General features: G+C 51.4%; 8 protein-coding genes across 8 annotated transcripts; 4 read left to right on the top strand and 4 right to left on the bottom strand.

The window, feature by feature from the left end:
* Positions 1-352: 352 nt before the first annotated feature.
* On the top strand, positions 353-4,672 carry Z518_02558 (uncharacterized protein; the record flags this gene model as incomplete). Its single annotated transcript, XM_013419586.1, has 1 exon — positions 353-4,672. The coding sequence occupies one exon, from the start codon at positions 353-355 to the stop codon at positions 4,670-4,672; it is 4,320 nt and encodes a 1,439-aa protein (XP_013275040.1).
* Positions 4,673-5,940: 1,268 nt separating this feature from the next.
* On the bottom strand, positions 5,941-7,671 carry Z518_02557 (uncharacterized protein; the record flags this gene model as incomplete). The annotated part of the gene is made up of 1 exon (XM_013419585.1): positions 5,941-7,671. The coding sequence occupies one exon, from the start codon at positions 7,669-7,671 to the stop codon at positions 5,941-5,943; it is 1,731 nt and encodes a 576-aa protein (XP_013275039.1).
* An 861-nt stretch (positions 7,672-8,532) lies between these two features.
* Positions 8,533-9,244, bottom strand: Z518_02556 (uncharacterized protein; the record flags this gene model as incomplete). Its single annotated transcript, XM_013419584.1, has 4 exons — positions 8,533-8,777; positions 8,832-8,990; positions 9,044-9,155; positions 9,230-9,244. 4 exons carry the CDS (start codon positions 9,242-9,244, stop codon positions 8,533-8,535), a joined length of 531 nt encoding a protein of 176 aa, XP_013275038.1.
* A 1,223-nt stretch (positions 9,245-10,467) lies between these two features.
* Z518_02555 (uncharacterized protein) lies at positions 10,468-12,417 on the bottom strand (the record flags this gene model as incomplete). Its single annotated transcript, XM_013419583.1, has 9 exons — positions 10,468-10,626; positions 10,711-11,327; positions 11,381-11,446; positions 11,523-11,586; positions 11,632-11,741; positions 11,791-11,964; positions 12,016-12,047; positions 12,111-12,170; positions 12,278-12,417. The coding sequence occupies 9 exons, from the start codon at positions 12,415-12,417 to the stop codon at positions 10,468-10,470; spliced, it is 1,422 nt and encodes a 473-aa protein (XP_013275037.1).
* An 830-nt stretch (positions 12,418-13,247) lies between these two features.
* Positions 13,248-14,312, bottom strand: Z518_02554 (uncharacterized protein; the record flags this gene model as incomplete). Its single annotated transcript, XM_013419582.1, has 4 exons — positions 13,248-13,360; positions 13,425-13,773; positions 13,831-13,987; positions 14,047-14,312. 4 exons carry the CDS (start codon positions 14,310-14,312, stop codon positions 13,248-13,250), a joined length of 885 nt encoding a protein of 294 aa, XP_013275036.1.
* A 415-nt stretch (positions 14,313-14,727) lies between these two features.
* Z518_02553 (uncharacterized protein) lies at positions 14,728-15,606 on the top strand (the record flags this gene model as incomplete). Its single annotated transcript, XM_013419581.1, has 2 exons — positions 14,728-14,921; positions 14,985-15,606. 2 exons carry the CDS (start codon positions 14,728-14,730, stop codon positions 15,604-15,606), a joined length of 816 nt encoding a protein of 271 aa, XP_013275035.1.
* Positions 15,607-16,162: 556 nt separating this feature from the next.
* On the top strand, positions 16,163-18,845 carry Z518_02552 (uncharacterized protein; the record flags this gene model as incomplete). The annotated part of the gene is made up of 9 exons (XM_013419580.1): positions 16,163-16,609; positions 16,671-17,225; positions 17,302-17,514; positions 17,559-17,721; positions 17,794-17,911; positions 18,028-18,316; positions 18,369-18,472; positions 18,525-18,675; positions 18,747-18,845. 9 exons carry the CDS (start codon positions 16,163-16,165, stop codon positions 18,843-18,845), a joined length of 2,139 nt encoding a protein of 712 aa, XP_013275034.1.
* A 650-nt stretch (positions 18,846-19,495) lies between these two features.
* Positions 19,496-23,740, top strand: Z518_02551 (uncharacterized protein; the record flags this gene model as incomplete). The annotated part of the gene is made up of 10 exons (XM_013419579.1): positions 19,496-19,621; positions 19,678-19,908; positions 19,971-20,079; positions 20,131-20,590; positions 20,653-20,998; positions 21,121-21,541; positions 21,598-21,934; positions 22,006-22,404; positions 22,486-22,638; positions 22,717-23,740. The coding sequence occupies 10 exons, from the start codon at positions 19,496-19,498 to the stop codon at positions 23,738-23,740; spliced, it is 3,606 nt and encodes a 1,201-aa protein (XP_013275033.1).

Genomic DNA, 23,740 nt, shown 5'->3' with positions numbered 1-23,740 from the left:
GCCTCGTCTCCCCGCATTGCAGCGCGGGCAAAAGGCGGTGGCAGATGACTGACGTTTTCTGCTTGTCGGTCACTGCCAACACATCGGTCCAGTTCATATTTCTTTTGTCCCCTCCGCCATGGCCAGCATATGAAAATACATTTCTCTGGCACTTTTAGATTTCTAGGTCCATTGTGACCGGCAAGTCTTATATTCCTCTTTGTGTTTGATCCCATCCTGCCCCCCGCCGCAGCAAGCAGGTAATGTCTGAACTCGACGACACACCTTCGTCCTCGAACATCACCTCCACGCTCATGTCCTGTTGGGTATGCGCCATCCTCATTTAGCTTTGGCGTCTCAGGGAACCTCGGATATGGAGACGATGGCTGCGTATATTGGGCAAACAAATATCGGCCTGGGGTTGGATGTGAACCGCCGCAGGCCAGCAACGCAAGGAGGTGACCAAGCCGGAGCTCGAGACAGAACCGACAATGGATCCCGTCTGGGGGCAAGTTCTGCTTTCGAAAGACCGTGGCAATTAAACGGGACAGGACCGACCACACCGAGAATAATACCTCAAGAGACTGAAGACTATTTGCAGGCTCGACCACTACCGTTGCAGCGCACCAAGAGTGACCTAGGCCCACGACGCAAAGAAGGTTCCCTCAATCCACCGTCCGAAGACAAGCTGGCCCATATTCGACATGGTTGGGACGATGAATACACATCGAATGAATACCTGTCATTGTTGCATTCGACATTTTACATGTACTACACCGAAAAACGACATGAGAACAATGGTTCGCAGTCGGAGGAATCCAAGAGGTTTCCCAGCGTGGACTGGCGCATGAAAGATAGGATGAAGACTGTTTCAGCCGCGCTGGCGATATGCCTCAATATTGGAGTAGATCCTCCCGATGTGATCAAGACAAATCCGACTGCGAAGCTCGAGGCATGGGTTGACCCAACGGGAAGCAGCGGCGGGACCACGAAGATCATGGAGCAGATCGGCAAACGCCTTCAAGAACAATACGAATCATTGAGTCTGAGAACGAGATACAAACAGTACTTAGATCCTTCGATCGACGAGACCAAACGGTTCTGCATATCCCTGCGGCGCAATGCGAAAGATGAACGGGTATTGTTCCATTACAACGGCCATGGCGTTCCTCTCCCGACTGCCTCGGGCGAGATCTGGGTCTTCAACAAGAATTATACTCAATACATACCAGTCGGTATATATGATCTACAGTCATGGCTTGGAGGTCCCAGTCTTTTTGTCTATGATGTCTCCCACGCTGGCAACATCGTCCACAACTTCGATACGTTCCTCGCCAAGCACGACAAGGAGAATGAGGAACTCAGAAAACGAGATCCGAATGCTCCCATTCAGAACTACGGGGATTGCATCCAACTGGCCGCGTGTGGCAGAACCGAGATGCTGCCGACCAATCCCGACCTACCGGCCGATTTGTTCACATGTTGTCTGACTACACCAATTGACATCGCGTTGCGATACTTTGTTCTCCAGAACCCACTGCCCAATGGTCCGGCCCTCGAAGATGGAAAGATTCCAGTCCCGGGCCGTTTACAGGATAGACGGAGTCCGTTGGGAGAACTCAACTGGATCTTTACAGCCATCACTGATACTATCGCGTGGAATATTTTACCGAGGGCGCTTTTTAAGAAACTCTTTCGCCAGGATCTAATGGTCGCGGCACTCTTCCGCAACTTCCTCCTTAGTGAACGAATCATGAGAGCAAATCATTGCCATCCTATATCATCACCACCTCTTCCTGAAACACATCGACATCCACTCTGGCAGAGTTGGGATCTCGCCATTGAAATGGTCCTGCATCAACTACCCATGCTTCGAGAGGCCGAGGAAGGGAAGCGTGTGTATGAATATCAACACTCATCGTTCTTTTCAGAACAACTTACCGCATTTGAAGTGTATCTGAGCTCGGGACCGACCAAAGATCATGCCCCAGATCAGCTACCGATTGTTCTGCAAGTCCTCCTGAGTCAAGTCCACCGTCTACGGGCTTTGATTTTGTTGAGCAAGTTCCTCGACCTTGGTCCTTGGGCCGTCCATCTGGCACTGAGCATTGGGATCTTTCCTTATGTCGTTAAGCTCCTCCAAGCGGCGTCACTGGAACTCAAACCTGTCATGGTCTTCATTTGGGCTCGCATCATGGCGGTTGATTATACGGTGCAGAGCGATTTGCTGAAGGACAACGGCATCCATTACTTTATCTCCATCATGAATCCTCGTTCAGACATTCCTGTCGGCAATGCCAGCGAACATCGAGCCATGTGCGCCTTCATTGTGGCCACCTTCTGCAAAAAGTATCCTCCAGGCCAGACTGTTTGTCTGCTGCCCGAACTTTTCAATGCCTGTTTGCTCAACATGGCAGAGCCCGAAAATCCTTTGCTACGACAATGGTCTTGCTTGTGTTTGAGCATGTTGTGGTGCGACTATTCAGACGCCAAGTGGATGGGCATCCGATGCATGGCTCATGCTAGACTTTGTGAGCTGTCTCTTGACCCGGTCCCGGAAGTTCGAGCAGCACTGCTCCATGCTTTGACCAACTTCCTGGGGATCCCGGATTTGACCGACCAGGTTTCTCAAATTGAGGAAGGAATTGCGTCGTCGGTCCTTTTCATGACTTCCGATGGCAGCACATTGGTGCGAAAAGAGCTGGTCGTGTTCCTTTCCACCTTCGTGAAACGGTACGAAAACAGGTTCATCGTGGTGGCATACGAACAACTTGTCGAAGAACGGGAGAGACATCCATACAAGGAGACGGAGTCGAATAAATTCGGTACTCGCGATACTCGCGCCTCGGTTCCGATTTCGGCAAACACCATATACGGTGCTATCTGGGTCCAAATTTTGATTTTGTCTGTTGACCCTCACCCAGAAATTGCCAGAAACGCCTCTCTCATCGTGGATTATGTGCACGAAACTTTGATCAATTCGCCCATGAGTCAGATGGCATTGACAGTCATCGACGACCTCTTAAGATTCTCGAAAAGAGAAGAGTCCCAGCTCAAGAAGATCCCATCTCGAGATTCGCTCAGAGCTGTCGACAAACGGCAGGGCACTCCCCCCCCACAGCTACCAAAACAACAAAGTTATCTATCCCTGAGCCTGAAAAAAGCGGGCAGCTCCCTCCGGAGTCTCGCGTTTGGTGCCCCCTCGGAAGATGCCAGTAGTTCGAGAGACACCACTCCTCAGACATCGCCCACCAAAAATCGGGAGCATGTCCATCCTGTGAATACTCCCAGGGCCCGTCTCCCACCGGAATGGAGTCGTCCCCCAGAGACTCCTGACGCCTCGAGCACCTCGGGATCATACCAACCAGCGCCTCTACCCCTGTCGGCCGGGTTCGTTCCCTTGGACCCGAATATAAAGCGGCGCACACCCCTTCAAAGCACTCTCCTAGAGTGGTCCACCGAATACTTCCGCGAACCGCAAATGCGACCCAATGACCCTGATGAGCCTGGTTCCGCTGACTACAATTCCCGACTTTGGCGACGTAATCGCAATGAGAAAATCATCGCCGACAATCAACCTCTAAAGGGCGTGGCCGGTAGTTCGAAGTGGACTCGCCTGGAAGGATTCCTAAACAACCAGAACCAGCCGATGAAAATGACGTTCCATCAATTTGATGATCATCTAGCCGTCACCGATGACAGAGATACCGTCAGCATCTGGGATTTCCAAAAGAACGAACAACTGAGTCGTTTCAGCAACGGCAACCCGGCAGGAAGCAGGATTAATGATGCCAAATTTCTCAATGAAGATGATCAACCCCTTTTGATGGTGGGTAGTTCTGATGGCGTTCTGAAGGTCTACAGGAACTATCAGAGTTCAACAGAAGTCAAGGTCATTACGGCGTTCAGGGCCTTGACGGAGCTGATTCCCAGCAACAAGAATGCCGGTTTAGTATTCGACTGGCAACAGGGACAAGGCAAGGCGTTGGTGGCGGGCGACGTCAAGGTCATCAAAGTCTGGAATGCCGCGACAGAACTCTGTGTCGGCGATATTCCGGCTCGAAGTTCCAGCTGCGTCACGAGTTTGACCAGCGATCAAGTGGCCGGACAGATCTTCATCGCCGGCTTCGGAGACGGTGTAATCAGAGTCTTCGACCAACGTCTCAACCCACGAACGGCCATGGTCAAGATCTGGCGGGAACATCGTCAATGGATCACCAACATCCACATGCAACGCGGCGGCGTGCGGGAACTCGTCTCCGCGTCGCGAAACGGCGAAGTCAAACTCTGGGATCTGCGCAATGACAGATCCGTTCTCACCATGAACGGAACCTCGTCGTCGCCGTCGAAGTACGAGTATATCGACGCCTCCACCGGTCCGGTCGAAAAAGGAAATCCCCCGTCCACGCCTGCACATACCTCCACCACGCTTTTGCGCAGCTTATCTGTACATGAACATGCGCCTGTCTTCGCAATTGGCACGGATAAACACGAAGTCAAGAGTTTCAACACCACCGGCGACGCGCTTGGCGTCTTTGAGCCTTTGCCCAGCCGTCTAGCGCAGGTGGTCGGTGGAAGTTTTGCGGGTCGTGGGTATCAGAGTCCCATCGTCGCTACCGCGTATCATCCGCACCGCATGCTGTTGGCTTGTGCGGCGTTGGGCGACGGACATGTTAGTTTGGTGAGTTATTGAAAGCCATTATCACGATGACTCCGATTCCGCTTCCAATTTTGCTTTATTGTTGAGTTGAAGCGCCTCGGTGCATAGATGGTGGAGTTTCAAGGTGAAGTCTTGTCGACCTTGGAGGGTATAGGCACAGTGAATTATGGGATTATAGCATCAATCATGACGTAGCATGACATGGGAATGACACAGCAGAGCATAGCATAGCATGGACCGGGCTGGGCTGATAAGGGGTTTTACCTCGGTGACAGCGCATGAATGGGGCGGAGCTGGCACAACACTTTCATGGAAATTATCTCTCGAGTCACGGGAGAGCGGCAGACATTCCTGTATCAGAATTGCAGTATGTCTTTTGTCAACCTGAATTTGTTTCCAACGTAGCCGATGCCAGCAGACTCGATGATGACCGATTCATGCTCCTCAAACGCAGCAGTTGATTATCCCACCAGAACTCGTCGACGACATTCTCTTCGGCGATGTCGGAGTCTTCTTCTGAACCATGGTCTTTCTCATGTTTGTCGAGTCGTGCTTCCTCCGGTCGTTTGAGACAGGAGCGGGCGATCAGCTAGACTGCCTCTTTCTCCGCGATCATTCCAGACGTTGACCGGCATGCACTGGATAATAAAATAGCATGATTGAACCGAAGTGAATCTTTCGGTGTGATGGAGCCATCAGCATTCGGTTGATATCCTCCCAACCAGGCAGGAACTTAAAAGACCTCTTGTCATCGCCGGTGGCAAGTCGTTCGACGAGCTGATTCTCCATCGTTTTTCACCGCCAGCGCGATCGTGCCGGGTTCAGCAGTCCGGAGAATCGCTCGGTAATCTCGTTCTGTTGACCAACGTTCTGTCCTAGATATTGACCATCTCAGCATTTTACGTCGATGGTGGCGAGCGAGTCGTGGGATTGCGGAAGCAGGCTTGGGTACGCCGTTCTTCGTAAATCTGAGGACTACCTTGCGAAATGTGCTTGAGCCACAAACGAGGCTGAGTCCTTGAACATCCTGTCACCGTCACAGGGACTTTGTCAATACCATACATAGTACGGTTCGGGAATCAGGGTTAGATACCTAGGTAGCTAATTGCTTCAAAAGGTATGCAATCGTGCTTCATATACGCGTACAAATTCGCTGCATGACATGAAGAGAATGCCACCCCGTTTTACACACCCATGCCATCTATGTCGTTAAACGTTCCATTGGTGTATAGCCGTGGTCCCGAAAATCATTGCTTAAAGTGCACACAATTTTGCCTCCACTAATCAAATTAAGTCACCAGTCAAGACCTTCTCCGCCTCCGGAGTTCGAACTCCGCTTCATCAAGGTCTTCATCTTCTTCATCCTGATTTGCCGTTGATATCGTTTCTCCCTCCGAGGTCTCCATCTCCTCTCCCCACACGGAATGGGGATCATCAATATTTTCAATACCATGATTTCCCAGCATCCACCGTCCCAATCCCACAACAGCTTCGTAAGCTTCCTCGCCGGTAGGCAAGATGTTGGACTTCGGTAATAAGAAGCCATAAGTTCCGGTATCTCGGAGCTTGATCTGATACGCAAGTTTCACATCAAGATCATGGTAGAAAAAGTCCAAGGCCGAGCCTCCCTGCGACTCTGTCTGGACTCTGGTCTTCTTGGTTCTGTCTCGAAAAGTGATACTTCCTTCACAAGCACTTTCCACCCCATAATAATATCCATGGGTGAGTCGGAATGATTTGGCAATTCCAAGGGCCACTTCTTCCAAGTCTTCCAGATTCGGTGGGTCGATATCGCAAGTATAACTGTAAGGATAGAGCACTTCCTGCGAGTAGGAGTGGAAGTCCAGGAATGACACAAATGTCACATTGTTATTGTTTGTTTCATTGCGCGCCCATTCAGTCAAGGCCTGGGATTCAATGGCCGCCAGCGGACCGGGTCCAGCATAGTCATCACTGCAGGCATTGTCCATGTTGCCGTGACCGTCCCATCTGAACCGAAATGAATGGTCCAGGTCGATCCCCGGGCAAAATGGAAGAGATGTCGCTTGTCGGTTTTTGCGCCACAGTCTGTCGGTCGTCCAGGTATATTCATAGCCATCGGGATTAAGTACAGGGATGAAGACCAAGTCAAAATGATCCAACATTTTCGTCACGGAGGGGAATTTGGGATGGCCATATCGAGTCACGAGACTGTACGCAATGAAAGCCGTTGTAGATACCGAGATCCACTCCCGTGCATGGGAGCCGCCGACGATCAACAGCGTATGCCGGGAATCATGAGAGTCACCCTGAGCGTAGTCTGACTGGGTGCCTATGCGGAACGCAGGAATATCCCGACCTTCTGCAGACTGCCCGATGGTGGTCAGTGACGCATGGGTAGGGAAGAGAGAGGCCATCAGCCGTAGCCAAGGATACAAAACCGAAAGAGGTTGGTAATCTTGAAAGAAGAGGTCTTGAGGGACACCTGTATTTGTCCGCCCTTCATGCGGTGATGTGAGACTCGAGATCAGCGGACTCTCTTCGGTCAATGCCGAATTCGGATAGGTATCGTAGACCGCTCGGGCGAGATCGTGCATTAATGGGGTATATGAGTCGTGGAGAGAGGGAGGAAGAAGGCCAATGAATGAAGGGACCACGTCTTTTGCTATCCTGATATCAACCCACTCCTTGGTCGCTTCCCAGATATCCAAGTACAAGATGTCCGCCGCCTCGGACAAAGCCTTCGCTTCCTCTTCGGTCCTGACTTGAAAGCGGAGGACAACATCTCCTCCATATCGTGCACGAAAATTCTCGGGGGCTCGGGTCGGACTCGAATACGACGCAGCGTTATGCACAGATCTGCTGGGGACCGACCATATCGTCTCAATGATGGCGTCTCGAAGACGGCGGAAAGGGCCTGCAGCCCTGTCTTTACGGGGATAGGTGGCTTTTGGATAGAGTGATGGGTAGGAAGGGGACTCGGTCGTGGGAATAGAGACGGTGGAGGCAATGAGTGTCGAGAAAACCAATATATCGCGAAAAGAGGGAGCCATGCCGGATACAAAGCAACAATACTATCGTAGCATGGGCATGAGACCCATAGGCCACGAGAGGTCGATGACGGTGATTCTGTTGGCAATGTGCAAGAGGTTGGAGGCAATGTGGAAATGGGGCACGAGATCAAAATGTCAAAGCCGATCAAAGCATGGACACATTTATCAGAGTGAGGAGGGAGAATCATGTCGATTTTCGGCCGGCCGTTAAAAAAACTCTGAGGGACCTTTGGCTGGATGGAGAAGCAAAAAATCAGTGATGCCTGCGCGCCTGCGCCTCCGCTCGAAGCACGCCAATAACATGTAATCTTCCCGATCACCAACTCAAGCATCCCTTGCAGTTGCAACCAGGCTCTGTTCAACGATGCTCGCGGGGCCTTTCTTGTCATGTTGGCGGTAATACGAGCCATCAAGAGTCCGCCAATTGGTGATGTCGGCCGCGATGTGGGACAACCTGGTCAACTCTCGCTCTCGAACGAGAGCCCCTCTTTTCATGGGCATCCTGAATCCCTTCCAGGATTGGACTATTACAGGGTCGTGCAATCCTATCAAATTCTCGCATGCGATAGTACAGGCTCTACTTCCTCCTCTGGAAGATTACAGAGAGCAGCAGGCACAAGGATGATTTGTTTCTTTTGTATCTAACCAACTGGACAAGTAGCATGCCATTCAGGCCGATCCGCTACTATGAAGCTGGCCACGGCCGGGACAAAATTACAAGTTGTGGGTTGGGTTCTATCCTTCTTGTTTTGCTTGGTCGAGATCGATATCATGCTATCGCTGTGCATCTGCGGTGATCATTCAGGTCATGTCGATGGTGGCCTCGGTGTCGCACCCATCCAATCCAAGTTAAGATGCTGCTTACACCTTGTATTCTTCCAATCCCCACTTCCAAACGGTGGCATAAGGAGTCATACCATCCTCGCGGAAGTCGACCAGCACATACATGCCATTCTCATCCATCGATTCACCCTGGTAGATATCGTAGTTTTCCCAGTTGGCCAGGATCTTCTTGGCTGCCGCTGGTGCTTCGGACTGGAACTTCTTGATATCCTCCTCGCTGGTGCCTTTCTCCTTCAACTTCTCCGTAAGAGCCTTCATGTATTCTAAGGCCGAGTCAGCTGGGTTTGTGACAAAGTTATCCACCGCCTCCGACGTACTCTTGAGTTCACCTTGGTATGCTTTCTTGGACATACCACCCTCCATCTTTTGCAGTCTGAACTGATCGGCCAGGTCAAGTACTGGCTGGTTGTCGCCGCCATCACCACCGCCCTCTTCAGCATCTTCGCCTTCAGCAGATGGATTGGCACCCTCGAGAACTAAATATGCAGGTTTAGTGTTGGCTCCCAACCTGCAGGACTTGCAGACAAACCAAAGTTTTCGGCGCCCTTCTTGATCATTTTGCCGTCAATTTCCCACAAACCATTGCCTGCGTCGATGATCTTGGAGGTATCCGAGGCAATCTCGTCGCCACTGATGATGTCCTGTTGTTTAAAAATAAAATTATGTTAAATTTTGTCCATTCAAGGCGGGGGCCATGCGGAGTTCTGGTTCATACTTTGTAGATAATCATTTTGTGAGAAGGTCACTCGAATGGCTCCCGAATGAACAGAATGCAGCAGACAATAGGTGATCTGGAGGAAAGGGTTGGGGCGTAGTGGAAGAACGAGCGCAGGCTGGAATGCCTTGAAAGAAAATTGTGGTTCTGGGCCCGCTGCCCGCGCATTGCGGGAGGGGAGGCACCAAAACCGTCACATCACGTGTACTCTCGCTGAAATGGTATGGCTATCACGTTACCTGTGGGGATACCAAGAGGCACAACCCATATCCTCATGGCTAGTATAACAATCCACGGGATCAAATATACCGATAGGTCAGATCACTAATTTCTATGGCTTTCAATTAGCGGTTGGCACATCTAAGTGAGTAGAGGGTTTGACTTTTGTTCTCGTGTGGTGGAAGCGCCAGCAGTGGTATTTGGGAATGAAGATTGGTAAACGGCTTCGTACACTCTGAGATACTCGGATGGTCCCACGCGGTAAGTATGGTGTATTGGTGCTCGGATCAGGCAGCCGCTCGTCCTGCCGTTCTTCTGCTTGGGGTTATTTCCTGGTTCAGACTACTGAAACTTGGAGTTCACTTTTGCATTTTGGCGACAGTTGCAGCGGAATCCCAACATTGTGACGGTGTGCGACCAGCTCAACGAATGCATCGTCGAACCGCTGCTGGTGGTTGCGGAAGACATCACCAAACGCAATCGAAACCGGACATTCTATGACTGGGTCGCCAGTATCTTGACAAGACCCCAATTTGTGTCACCGGAACCCTTATGCCGACGTACCCTAATGACGAACGAGACGACGAACACGTAGATATTGATGGAGACATGGCGAACGGGAACGACGCCGCTGACAACGATGATGATAACGATCAGGTGGCCGAATGGAATTTGGAGCGAGGGTGGCCGTGGAGGGTGTCTATGGATCACAATAAAAGGGGTTGATATTTCATAGGTGTCGAGCTACAAATTGCGATGACCATGGAAAGAGAGAGACCCTCTATTAATGGCACAGCTGGACTCGGAATGCTGACTCGGAAGCTGTGTATGGTGAGGATGATCCCAAAACACGTCCACTTGAGCGAAGGTGCTCTCATCAGTTCAGCTCCAGAGATATCATTCGTCTTCAGATATAACCTGCTTGGACGGATTTCTCTCTACCTTCACTTACTATCATTGCTAGTCCTTTCTCCATTTACATTTGAATTTTTGGTGCCCAGCTTCCCGACCGGTCCACTTTACGGCGCATATCTGAAACCCTCAACACCTTCCAAAGCAGGTCTTTTCCCTTCATCTGCCAACCTATTTTGCCTTTTCAGGTACATCGATGTGCAGAATGACAACACGCATGTTGCCATTTGTAAAGCAATCGTGGTCCACATACCAGGGAGGTATCTCTGAGACGAGAAGTCAGCCGAGGACCATCAAAAGGGCGGCTGTATTCCATTAAGATCATCAAAGCGGTCAACAGAAATACATACCGGTGCATCCTGAGAGCGGAAAATTGTACTACCGCAGACTCCTCCTGCCGCGCCGACGCTAATCATCGCCGCAGCAACCACGCCTCTTTTATCCAGCATGGCAGTCTGGTTCTGTCCGTACGCCAGAAATGCCGGCCCATTCGCCTGGGACCCAAAAACGGCGAGGAAAAGTCCAAAGTAACGAACCCCTGGAGGCGTGGCATAGAGGACAATCAAAAGCCCAACGATGGCGACGATACACTGACCACAGATAATGGGCCATCTCATCTGAATTTTGTCGGACACCCACACCGTGGTCAGGCTCATGATGATAGCGAAAACATAGGGTGGGCTGGAGAGAATCTGAGACAAAGCGTAGCTAAATCCCATTCCTGAGCGGAGGATGATAGGTTGGAAGTACGCCAGCGCATAGACGCTGTCTGCGGCGACGAAATATTGGAAGGAGCTAGGGTAACCAGTATTTTCCAATCCATGAGCATTTGGAGAGACTCTTTCAGAGACGGATGTTTCAGTTTTTGAGTTGCTTGATTCAATTGTAAGCGAGCCATGGCGATGTGCTTTTGTCGCTCCGACAGGAATGTGACCCTTTCTGGAACTGAAGCATTTGATCAGTTTACCTTGTCTCGGGGGCTAATGTTCGCGGACCGTCCGACGACCCAAGAAGACTTACATTCAACCAAGAAGAAAGGGGCGACAAGACCAGCCGCCATGGTAACAGCACCTTCGATTATGAATACTATTGGTGGCCAATTAGTACGCTTCGAGACGTCATTTGTGCAGTCCAATGACAACAATCAGTCCTAGACACATACTCCATCGCCAGCCTTGTCTGTAAGTTCCATCACCCATGCGAATCAATGATAGTGCGTAGGCGGCCTTCCAGCATCAGTAGAAGCCTTTCGTGGACTCGGGGAAGCCTACAATGGGGCCGAATCCCGAGGTAAGGAGAGCCGACATGTAGAAGGAGATCCTCTTTGCTGTTTCAAACTGTCGATACCATGAGGCAATGATATACACCGCACCCGGAAAGACTACAATCATGTCAGCTACATCCAGGAGTGAAACGAAAACGGTACTCACAGCCGGCTTCAAAGACTCCGAGGATAGCCCTCAAAATGGCGAGGGCATACCAGTGGTGGACAAATCCCATACCAAGGACAGCGGCTCCCCAAATAACGACCAGAAATGGGAGCCATATTCTCGCACCCACACGGCGGATGACAAGGTTAGAGGGCAGCTCAAAGAGCGCATATCCTGCGAGTATGTCAGCATTTGTTCACCGCTTGATGGGGGTACCAAATATACCAATGAAGAAAACAAGTAAAGAGATAGAATATCTTGCTCAGAAACGGTGCCAAAGTCAACATCGATTCAGCGGTATGAGAACGTGGGACACAAACCCGATAGCCAATCCTATGTCCACATCCATGCCGGCAATATAAGCCGCAGAAATGTTGGATCTGTCCAGGAAGGGAAAAGCTAAAGACGATGCATAGCATGGGAAAGACGCGAAGGTCGATCTTTCGGCTGTCATGACATGAGAATCGGAAAATTTGAGACCACTTACACCAGCGCCTTCTCTTCCTCTGGAGTCCAATCTTGTAGAGTGGTATTTGGTGTTTGTTCGTCATCGTTGAACATTGAGGTGGGAACAGACTGAACCAAAGCCTTCTCAATGTGGGCGGATGCTTCTTCTTTGGAAGCCATTTCAGCAGCCAAGGTTTTCGCGTTGTATCAACTGTTCAATAGCTTGAAGGGATATTGGATCGCTATTGATGAAGGTCTGAAGGATTTATACCGGGGTGGATCAAGTTTATCGGTACTTGGCCTGGGGCCCCAGACTCGGATCTCCAGCTTTTGGGCCGTTTTCGTCGACGTGCAACCACTGAGAGCGGCCAAGCAAATTCAACCTTGATCCGCGGTTGGGGGAAACAATGATCCCGCCAACCGACCACGGGGGTTGTCAGATTTCGTGCTTGTCAGGTTGGGAGTACTCGATCCAGACTGTCTTTGGCCTCCTCTTCACTGTAAGTTGAGCCGAATCCCAGAAGGCCAGTAGCCAGTACCCCGTTATGGGAAATGGGTAAGGAATAGGGGATTGGGAATAGGAGTAGGAAGGGGCCAACTAAAGGTGTATATTAACTGGCAATCTGGCAAGACCAGTTGCAAACAGACAGAGCCCACTCGTTCAATTCAAGTGGTACCAGGAGTTTGACACCATGATACAACTCATAGTACGGAGGTAGAAGGATGACAGATCTGGCATGTCGTTTGGTCGACTAGACGAACCAAGGCTGACGGAACGAACGGTCACTAATAGATACAGATGCAGCCGGCGGCACCAGCAATATCGCCCGGCAAAAGAGTCGTCATTGGACGTCTATCTCCTAGCGGATCTACCATCATGTCTATCGACGACCGAATCAAGCCACACCTTCCAATCAGAAGAACCTGGCCAGTAGAGTCGATGAGATGAAAATGGCCCTCCAAACCACATACTAACACGGACCGACTTAGATACCGATCGTTCTTGCCTTCTACAACTTGGCATACTGGGCTTTCTCATCGATGCTTCTGGACAAGAAGAACTCTGGATACGGGAAGACCGGACTGGTACTTGCACCTTGAGTTCTCCACGCACCTCCATCAACTTCGTAATGCAGATTAGCATTCGTAGACACTGACCGGGCTGTTGAGGAGGAAAGACAACTTACCGACGAGGGTTGCTCCATTGACATAACTTCCTGTGTCCGAAAATAGATATATTGTCGCGTCCGCGATCTCCTTCACAGTTCCACATCTCCCAACAGGGACGCCTGCCGCCACACCGTGATAACCCTCTACTCGGGCCATCCTCTTCAATCCTTCTGTTTCCGCAATCGGTCCAGGAGCAATGATGTTTGATGTTAAACCACGAGGTTCAAATTCGATAGCGAGACATGAAGACAGAGCGTCAACTCCTGCCTTCGCTGCACAACCGTGTATCTGTAGCGCTGTCCCCCGATACTGAAGAGTCGAGCTGACGAAAATGATTCTTCCACCGGTTCCCGATGATGGAGCTACCTCGGAGCGTTAGTGGCTATCGACGTCTGGGGATGAGAGACTTGGCTTGCTTGCTACGCCGTCCGAGCGATGCTTCGCGGCTGACTTCTCTAGATACGGGAGTGTTGCTTTGAGAGTATGGAAAGAACCAATGAGATCAATGTCGATGACTGATCTGAAAGCGTTTGGAGACAGTTGGGTAATGGGCGCCAGAAAGTTGCCAGCAGCTCCAGCTCTATCAAAGAATCAGCGAGCCACTTGAAAGTTGATACCACGGGGCTGAAAGAGGCTCACATGACAAAGTCGATTCCTCCCAACTCCTTTACGCATCTCTCCACTGCATTCTGAAGACTTTCGTAGTTTCGAACATCAACTGCTCCCAAGCCAATGACTCGTGCCCCTTGTCTTGCTTCCGCCAGGATTCTTGCCGTCCGTTCGGTCTTCGCGACGTTGCGGCCAACAATGCATGCGTCTGCGCCGAGATACCCCAATGCCCTCACCCGTGCACTGCAAATGTCTCCAGCACCTCCAGTACAGAAAACTATTTTGCCGTCTTTCATTGACAGTCAACGTTAGAAAGGCCAAAGAACAGACAGAGAAGCGTGCCGAAAGAACCCACCAAATATGCCATCCCTCCAATTGGAGCTGAGGGACTCTGAGCGAGTGGGTCCCATAGTGAAGAGACTAGCGGATTGGCAGGCGCTTCAGATTCAACAACAGCGAGATGAATCTGGAGCAAAAACGGGGAGCGATTTGAGCAAGAGAGCCTGGACTTTGACCAAACGAAAGGCATTTAAGAGGCGCGTACAATCTGGGGTGGCAAGCAGGGCAAGCGGCGTCTGTCTCGATACCCTGCCCCGCGGCCCTCGGCATCGTGGGATCAATTGGGATGTCTCCTAATGATAGCCACCTCCATTCCTGACCAGTATAGCGTTATTAGATCCCCAGAGTCCAAGAGATGGTAACCAAACCAAGATGGACGGTTCAGACTTGGCAGTTTCCTACAGTACTCGAGGCAGCTTTGCGATCATCACGCTGAATAGTCCCCGAAAACTCAATGCCTTGACCTCGCGACAATGGTATCGACTTGCGAGCATTATGCAGGAAATTGATTGTCTCGATAGCATTCTGGTGACGGTGTTGACAGGCAAGGGACGTTACTTTTCCGCGTGAGTGCTTTACCCGTGGTGACCGTGAATGCAACATGTTTGCTGACACCATTAATCTTGAAGGGGTGCAGACATCTCGAACCCACAACCACAAACTGATCCTGATACTCGCCGACGTTGGCTGCAAAATTTTGTCGCGACCAACTTCTATCTTACGCACGCCTTTTCGACGCATTCCAAGATCCTTGTGGCGGCTCTCAATGGCCCAGCAATTGGAGGATCAGCTGCCGTTGCTGCATTCGCCGATTTCATTTACGCTGCTCCTCACACGTTCATCCTCACGCCGTTCGCGTCACTCGGGCTTGTCGCAGAAGTGGGCACTTCGCAAACTCTCGTACAGAGACTGGGTATCCCCCTCGCCAACGAAGCCATGCTCATGGGCCGGAAGATTTCTGCTGCGGAATTGGTAGGATGTGGGTTCGCTACCAAAATCATTAACATCGAAGAGGGAGACGATCCGAAGTTCCTACACTTGGTTATGAACGAGCTTGGCGAAAGATTTGGGGATCATTTGAATCACGAATGCCTCCTTCAAATCAAAGCTTTGCGACAGAAACCGCAGAGAGATGTACTAGCTTTACAGAATGTTGCAGAAGTGTTTGCCGGGTGGGAGCGCTTGACATCGGGTGCGGTAGAGAAAGAGATGGGGAAGATTAGATCGGGAGAGAAGCGACATAAATTATGACCAATATCACAATTAGAGCAACATTTTGGAAAGCGCACCAAAGAATTCCTCAACGGTGGGCCTCTGTTCAGCTGGACGTGGACGATTCGGAAGCGACACGTGGTGAAATTCGATTATACGGCTACCATATCAGTTCCACGTCGGGTGACCCTCGTTTTGCGGCCACGATAGTGTTAGAAAAATGCCCTAGTTAAGGAACGGAACAGGGGTGAGTTCTTGGTAGAGACAGAAGAAGGGGGTCAGCCTTGCAGCCTTGCAGACTCCTTTCTTGGCAAGGCTGTCGGCTAATGGCTGATGGTTCACGGTTCGGCTAGCGGATAACGGAAGACGCTGTGTATCCTGATTGGCTGCGGGAAAGTCTGCCTTTTATTTCAGAGTCTAGATTGGCGATCTTGAAGCAAACGGAATAAACTGAGCCTACCGTTCTCATGACGCGGTATTTTTGCCCTCTCCGCGGAGCCGTAGTAGACGTGATAACTGCTCAAAAAGAATGAGACGGTAGAAATTAGTTGCGTGAAAGCGAGGGCAGTTGACACTTTCTAAAATCTCCGCCACCATGCCGGCGAGACAAATCGCTCCTGCCTACGTGCTGAGAGTCGGCCTGACCAAGTTCGTAAAACCACGGGGCAAAGTCGACTACACAGAACTTGGATACGAGGCGGGTATCAAAGCCATGCTCGACGCTCATATCACCTATGACGACGTCAACCAGGGAATCGCATGTTACTGCTACGGGGACAGTACCTGCGGACAGAGAGTTTTCTACCAATTTGGAATGACGGGAATACCCATCTACAACACGAATAATAACTGTGCAACGGCATCGACCGGCCTGGTCATGGCTCGAAATGCCGTCGGCTATGGAGCCGCCGACTGTGTGTTTGTTGTGGGATTTGAGAAAATGAACCCGGGGAGTCTCGAAAGGTTTTGGAAAGACAGAGCAGATCCGATCGGGAGGAGCGTGGCTATGTCGGAGCAAATCAGGCCTCTGACCAAAGCTCCTGTGCCTGCTCAACTGTTTTCAAATGCCGCGCAAGAATATATGGACAAGCATGACCCCCTAGCCGAACAAAAGGACAACAAAAGGACCGACTGAAAACATTAGACACGGCGCCAAGCCACGAGATTTCGCAGAAATTGCGCGCATTAACCATGAACATTCTCAGCGCAATCCATATTCTCAGTTTCGAGATGTTTATACCCTCGAAGAGATCCTGAAATCACCGGTTATCGAAAGCCCTCTGACGAAGCTGCAGTGCTGTCCCACGAGCGATGGAGGAGCTGCTGCGGTGGTGGTATCCCAAGCTTTCTTGGATGCGAGGCCTGAGTTGAAGTCGCAGGCTATTCTCATTGCAGGGCAGTCCATGGGCACGGATCCGATCACCACTTTCAATGGAACTGCTGCCAACCTCGTCGGAGCCGGGATCACTCGAACGATAACCAAAGCAGCGTTGGCTGAAGCAGGCATTCCTTCCATGCAGGACATCAAAGTGTGCGAGCTTCATGATTGCTTCTCTGCCGCTGAGATGGTATTCATCGATGCACTCGGGATCAGCGAGCCGGGGAAGGCCCACGAATATATCCGTCAGGGCCACAATACGTACGGTGGCCGTACGGTGGTGAACCCCTCGGGAGGACTCATCTCAAAAGGTCATCCGCTGGGTGCGACGGGTCTTGCTCAATGTGCCGAGTTAGTCTGGCATCATGGCTGGAGGAATTATTACGACTGCCAATCCCGGCTTCGTGGCCCGTGAACTGGCAAATCAGCTCCAGGACTCCGGTGCGCGCTTTCTACTGCTCGCAGAAGCAAGTCTGGAGACCGCTTTGCAAGCGGCGAAGCTCATCGATTACAACCGGGGGAGCATGTTCATTTTCGATGATGCACCATTACAAGGTCACGGCCGGAGTGTAGGCGGAGTATCCCATTGGAAAGATTTGATTGCCGACCGCAGGAGCGGAAAGGCATTGAGGGCAACACTGCCGACTGTGTTCGACAAACAGTGGCAATATTGTATCCCTCGGGGACTACTGGAGTGCCGAAAGGCGTCGAAATCACCCACTACGGTCTTGTCGCCAATTGTTGTCAACTTGACTATCTCTTCAATCTAACTCCGCGTTTTGCGCGGAACGAGAACAACGCAAACAGATAACGGCTCCTATGCGTCTTACCAATGTATCACGGACTAGGACTTCTCTTTTTCGCCACAGTGGCACCTTACCGACGGCTCCCCGTTTACATTATGAAACAGTATAGCCTGCCCGCGATGCTGAATAATATCCAACGGTTTCGCATCACGGAGCTAACGTTGGTACCTCCAATTGTGGCCAGAGGGAAGGATGAATGTAAAGCAAGGTTGGGGCATGACAGAGTTCGCAATCCACCCCACCATGGAGTGCTCATAAGCTAACGTTGTGTGACAGGCTACCGACAACAATTCTTAGTTGGGACGAGCGGGAGACGTCAACCACTCAGGCCGTGGGTGAGCCCGTTCCAAATTGTCAAGTGAAACTCATGGACGAGGATGGAATCAATGAGGTCCCAGCGGGACAGAGAGGAGAGCTATGGGCGCCTTGCCCTAATGTGATGAAGGGCTATTGGAGGAACCCTGAAGCAACGAGGGATACCATGACGGCAGACGGTTGGTTGAAGACGGGAGATATTGCATTCCGAGATGAAAATGGGAAGTATTCCATCGTTGACAGGAAAAAGGTAACCACGCCTCTTGGGCTGAGCATGGGAATTCTTCTGACCCGTCGAGCAGGAATTGATCAAGGTAAAGGGAAACCAGGTGGCTCCAGCGGAGCTGGAAGCTCTCCTTTTGGGTCATCCAGATATACAGGATGCCGCTGTAGTCGGAGTAAAAGTGTGAGTTTGAAGTCCCTCGACTTTTGAATGACCTGACTCAGAGCTGGTGCAGAGGAGAAGACGAAAGACCGCTCGCATATGTCGTACGAAAAGCAGGAAGCAATATCATGGCGGAAGACATTTTCAGCTTCATGTCTGAGAGAACGGCAAAGATAAAGCGCCTCTGTGCTGTTGTTTTTACCACAGGCATCCCGAAGAACCCGGTCAGTTCCCTTCTCTCGAAATCAGTTCCCTTTATATTCGTCACCTGCTACACCGTACTGACCAACATCAGTCCGGCAAGATTCTGCGCCGACAACTACGGGAAAGGGCCGCCAAAGAGTCAGCAGATGTGGCAAGCCACTTCAACTTTGATCAAATGGCTAAATTGTGATACACAAAAAGAAATCACGAGCACTCGTGGTCCGGCATGCTGGCACGCAGATAGAAGATATGCTTTCCAAAGGAGTGGCTAAATGATCATGGGCGATACAGCACCTCTGTTCGTCCTTTGTGAAAAAAGTGTAGCGTCATGTTTGCCTAGAATCCCCCTAAGATTCTCATCGGTAGCCTGACCAGCATAGTGACAATCTCTCATGTCGCTCCCGGATGGACTACAGACCCCCGCCAATTTAGTGATGGATGACAAGAAGCTTCCGATGAGATCGATTGAAGAGCCAATTTCGCGTTCTTTTCATCGCTTCGGCCGACGGTCACTTTGCTCGGCGAGCTCTGCCTAGGGTGCCGAAACGAATATCCTCGAAGGGAGCCTTGGGAACCTGTCCAATAGGCTCATCAAGTTTGCCGTGGAACGAGGCTCGGCAATTTCCACACTTAGCTAGGAGGTCCGCTAGACGGTCCGCTAGACGGCATGCCATGCTATCGAAGCTTCCCCGGCACACACAGTACCCCCCCGTCTCTGGAGGATTTTCCGTAGATCTTGAACGGGAAGGGAAAAATGTTGAAAAACATCAAACTCTCTGAAGTTGCCCAGGGATTATCAGAAGATGTCCATCATTGGATTCACCCCAAATCATATCAATCATGTCAGTTCAGTTTGACGGTCAGACGATTGTTATCACAGGCACTAGCCACGGGTTCGGCCAGGATTACGCCACCTGTTTGGCCAACAGGGGTGCCAATATTGTTGTGCATGGCGACAACAATCAAGTAAGTCTCTATTCTAGAAAGCATGAAAGAGACGATGAGAGGTTAACAAATTTCAGAGTTTTGCCAATCACCTGGTCACGACAATCCGAGCTGCAGGAGGAAATGCGATAGCCAACTTCTCCCCGCTGAACGATGGGGATACCATAGTCGCGGCCGCCATATCGGCGTTCGGACGAATCGATGCATTGATTAACAATGCCAGTGATGGTTTGAATGCAGACTGGGCGGCTACGGATCAAGATGTGTGGGATTCTCTGCTCAACTCAACTTTCAAAGGCTCGTACAAAGTATGCTCTGATAATTGGGGAATGTACATCACGGCGGTATACTGAAGGTTCATGGTCCTCAGAACGTACGTGCTGTCTGGGCCTATTTCAAAAAGCAGCACTATGGGAGAATTCTATGTACAGCTTCGATTGTGAGACAAGGACAACCGAAATGTTCACCGCTCCAATCGGGTCAGTCGTGCTTTTGCCTGGCTATAAGAGGAAGTTCCTGACATTTGACAGCGGCAACGTATGGTCAACTCGGTTTCATCCAGACGCTGGCTAAAGAGGGCGCAAAATACAACATTCTTGCATCCGTCCTGGCCCCATCTGCGTCAGTTTGTTTGATCCAAGGTACCCGGGAATCTGAATCGGAAAGAACGGCAAAAATTGTCGCGACGTTGATTCGCCCATCTAACACGAAAGAATCTGGTCATCTGTACGAGGTGGAAAACGGCCGATGCAGCAAACTTCGCTGGCGACGGTCGTCTGGTGCCTTAGTTCGCCCAGATTCATCCATGACTCCCGGTGCGATCTTGAAGAAATGGGAGCAAATCAATGACTTCTCGGAGCCTGACTATCCGTCAAGGACGGCCGATCTCCAGACTCTGCTGGCTCAAGCGAAGAAACTGCCACCCAGCTCGTCGGAAGATGACGTTCGATTAGATGGCAAAGTTGCGTTAGTGATAGGAGCAGGTTCAGGGTACGTTCATCACTCCTGCAAATCCTTTTTCTGATCCCAATCTGACGAATTTGCACTCCTAGACTTGGTCGAGCGTACGCGAAGTATTTTGCCAGCCTCGGGGCTCATGTCGTATTGAACGACCTCAAAGCACCAACCAGTGTGGCAAACGAAATCCGACAGAGCAATGGAGACGCCCACACGGTAACCTGCTCAGTTGAGGAAGGCGAAAATATCGTCGCAGAAACCATCAACGCCTATGGCCGGGTGGACATTGTGGTCAATAACGCCGACTTTGTACGCGACAAATCGATCGGAAACATGACTGATGATCTCTGGGATTCCATCACGGCTGTCCACCTCAAGGGCACGTTCAGAGTGACCAGGGCGGCATGGCCACACCTCGTCAAGCAAGGCTACGGTCGGATCGTGAATGTTTCGAGCACGAGTGGGATCTATTGAAACCTTGGTCAGGCGAACTACTCTACCGCCGTCGGTCTTCCTGACATCGGCTTTGGGCGATATGCGAACGAGGCTAACCGTTGCCCTAGAAATGTGCGCTCATTGGCTTCTCAGAAGCTCTCGCTCGTGAGGGTGCGCAACACAACATCCTGGTCAACACCATAGCACCCGTTGGAAGTACGCCGGCGCTGGCTGTCGCGGTGCAAGGAAGCAGCGCAGATTTCCTCCCAGAGTATTGTGCCCCTTTCGTGGCATTACTATGCTCTGACGTCGTTCCTTATCCTTCCACTGGAGCCCTATACGAACTTGCAGCTGGTTGGCATGCCAGAACTCGACTTGAAGCCAGCCATCGGGGAATTATCTCATACCCAGAAGAGTCCAAGCATGGCCTGAAAGAAGTGGCCAGACTCCTACCTCCGTCTTCCGTGCTGGCAAGAATCGAAGACGCAAAATCACGTCGCATCCAGGGAACAACATTCGAATATACTGAGAGAGAAATCCTCCTATACAGTGAGAAAACCCACCCTGATCCAAAACCATTCCCCCAACCTCTAATGCTATTGTAGACCTCACCCTCGGCGCTCGCTGGACGGATTTGCCCCTCGTCTACGAGAACAACTCTTCCTTCCGAGCGCTCCCTACGTTCGGGGCCATCCCCTACTTCAACACGACCCTCCCATTCAGCGACGAAGAACTTCTCCCCAAATACGACCCAACCAAACTCCTCCACGGCGAGCATTACCTTGAGATTCGAAAATATCCGATCCCGACGAGGGGGAAGTTAGTCACGTACCCGCGGCTCGTTGAAGTAATCGATAAGAAGAAAGCAGCGGTCATCGTCGTGGGGTATACCGCACGAGACGCGATCACGGGGGAAGACATCTTTTACAACGAGGCATCAGCGTACGTCCGTGGTGCAGGCAGATTTGGTGGACAGTCAAAATCCGTACCCGTGTCGGCCTCTTCGTCTCCAGCTTCGAGGACCCCGTCTCGCAGCCCGGACGCGTGCGCACAGAACAAACCACAAACGAACAAGCCGCGCTGTACCGGCTCAATGGCGACCGCAACGCCATGCACATCGACCCTGTCATCAGTCGCCAGGGTGGCTTTTCCCGCCCCATCTTGCATGGCCTGTGTTTCTTCGGAATTGCGGGGAGGCATGTCTATCAGCAGTATGGGATGTTCAAGAACATAAAGGCGCGGTTTGCGGGGACGGTGGATCCGGGACAGACGCTGCGGACGGAGATGTGGAAGCAAGATGGAAACGGGGATGTAGTGCTGTTCCAGATGAAAGTGGTGGAGACAGGGAAAGTGTGTATTAGCGGTGGGAGAGCGACGTTGTTGGGGACAGGAGAAACGGCAAGGAGTAGATTGTAAGTGGCAGCCGGAAAAGGGATGATAGCCTCGCTCGGTTGAAATTCGGGATTCGTTGTAGTACTTCACCGACGCTGTAGGTTCGTAACCCAGACACCCCGATCTGTAGCGTCATGTCTAGTCCACGTTTCGCGCGCTGCTCCAAATGGAGTATTCTCAAACGTCCCTGTCCTCAAGTCCAAAGCAATTGTGCTCTGCCATGTCAGTGGGAAGAAAGGGGAGGTCTCCTACCCGTAGGTACACCCCACCTGTAATTGGTCCAGCAATAATCACAATCTGGAGCGGCCGATAGATTAACCCTGACTAACCAGGCTCGAAAAAGTCCTTCTCCCAATGGCTTCTCCGCTAGGGAACCAACTCCTCATCCGAATCCTAGCAGCGGCCTTCAATCATCGCGAGGTGTTCCTACGTCAGAGCCTCTATCCCGGGGTCACGTTCGGCGTGCCCATCTGCTGCGACGGATGCGGCATTGTCGTCAGATCAGGTGCGGCCGTCTCCCCTCGCTGGCTGGATCGACGTGTCATTATCAACCCCGGACTCGGATGGGACAGCGACCTTCACGCCCCGGAGTCAGAGCGCGGGTATCTCACGCTCGGAGCCAGTGCTGCTGGCACGGGAACGTTGCAGGAGTATATGCTCGTTGACGAACGGGACGTTCTCCCCGCGCCGGAGCATTTGAGCGATGTGGAGGCCGCAGCATTGCCGTCCGTCGGGCTAACGGCTTGGAGGGCGCTAATGGTGCAGTCGAAGAATGCTGCGCCAGGGCAGAATATTCTGGTGACGGGGATTGGAGGCGGGGTCGCGCTGATGGCGATGAGTCTGGCTCTTGCGGCGGGGTGTAACGTTTATGTGACGAGTAGCCGTCAAGAGAAATTGCACAGGGCTATGGAAATGGGGGCGAAGGCCGGAGTCAGTTATAATCAATCGGACTGGGAGAAGAAACTTGCTGAGTTTCTTCTCCCTGAACGACACAAGATCGATGCCATCATCGATGGCGCCGGAGGAGATATCGTGGATCGGGGAATCAAGCTGCTCAAACCGGGCGGGGTGATTGTGTCATATGGAATGACTCTGGGGCCTTCGATGCCTTTCAGCATGAAAGCGGTGATCCGACAGATCCACGTGATGAGCTCGACGATGGGGTCGAGGAAGGATTTTGCAGATATGGTGGACTGCGTGCGCGTGAATAAGATTCGACCTGTTGTGTCACGGACGGTCTCGGGGTTGGATGATTTGGAGCAGATGGAGGAGTTGTTCGACGAGCTAGCCAAGGGAAAGCAGTTTGGGAAGCTCGTGGTCGAAGTAACGAGTCCGCAAGCAGAGTGTAAGCTCTGA

This window comes from Rhinocladiella mackenziei, assembly GCF_000835555.1.
Source record: "Rhinocladiella mackenziei CBS 650.93 unplaced genomic scaffold supercont1.2, whole genome shotgun sequence".
Taxonomy (NCBI): domain Eukaryota; kingdom Fungi; phylum Ascomycota; class Eurotiomycetes; order Chaetothyriales; family Herpotrichiellaceae; genus Rhinocladiella; species Rhinocladiella mackenziei.
This window is presented reverse-complemented; position numbering and strand designations above follow the sequence as displayed.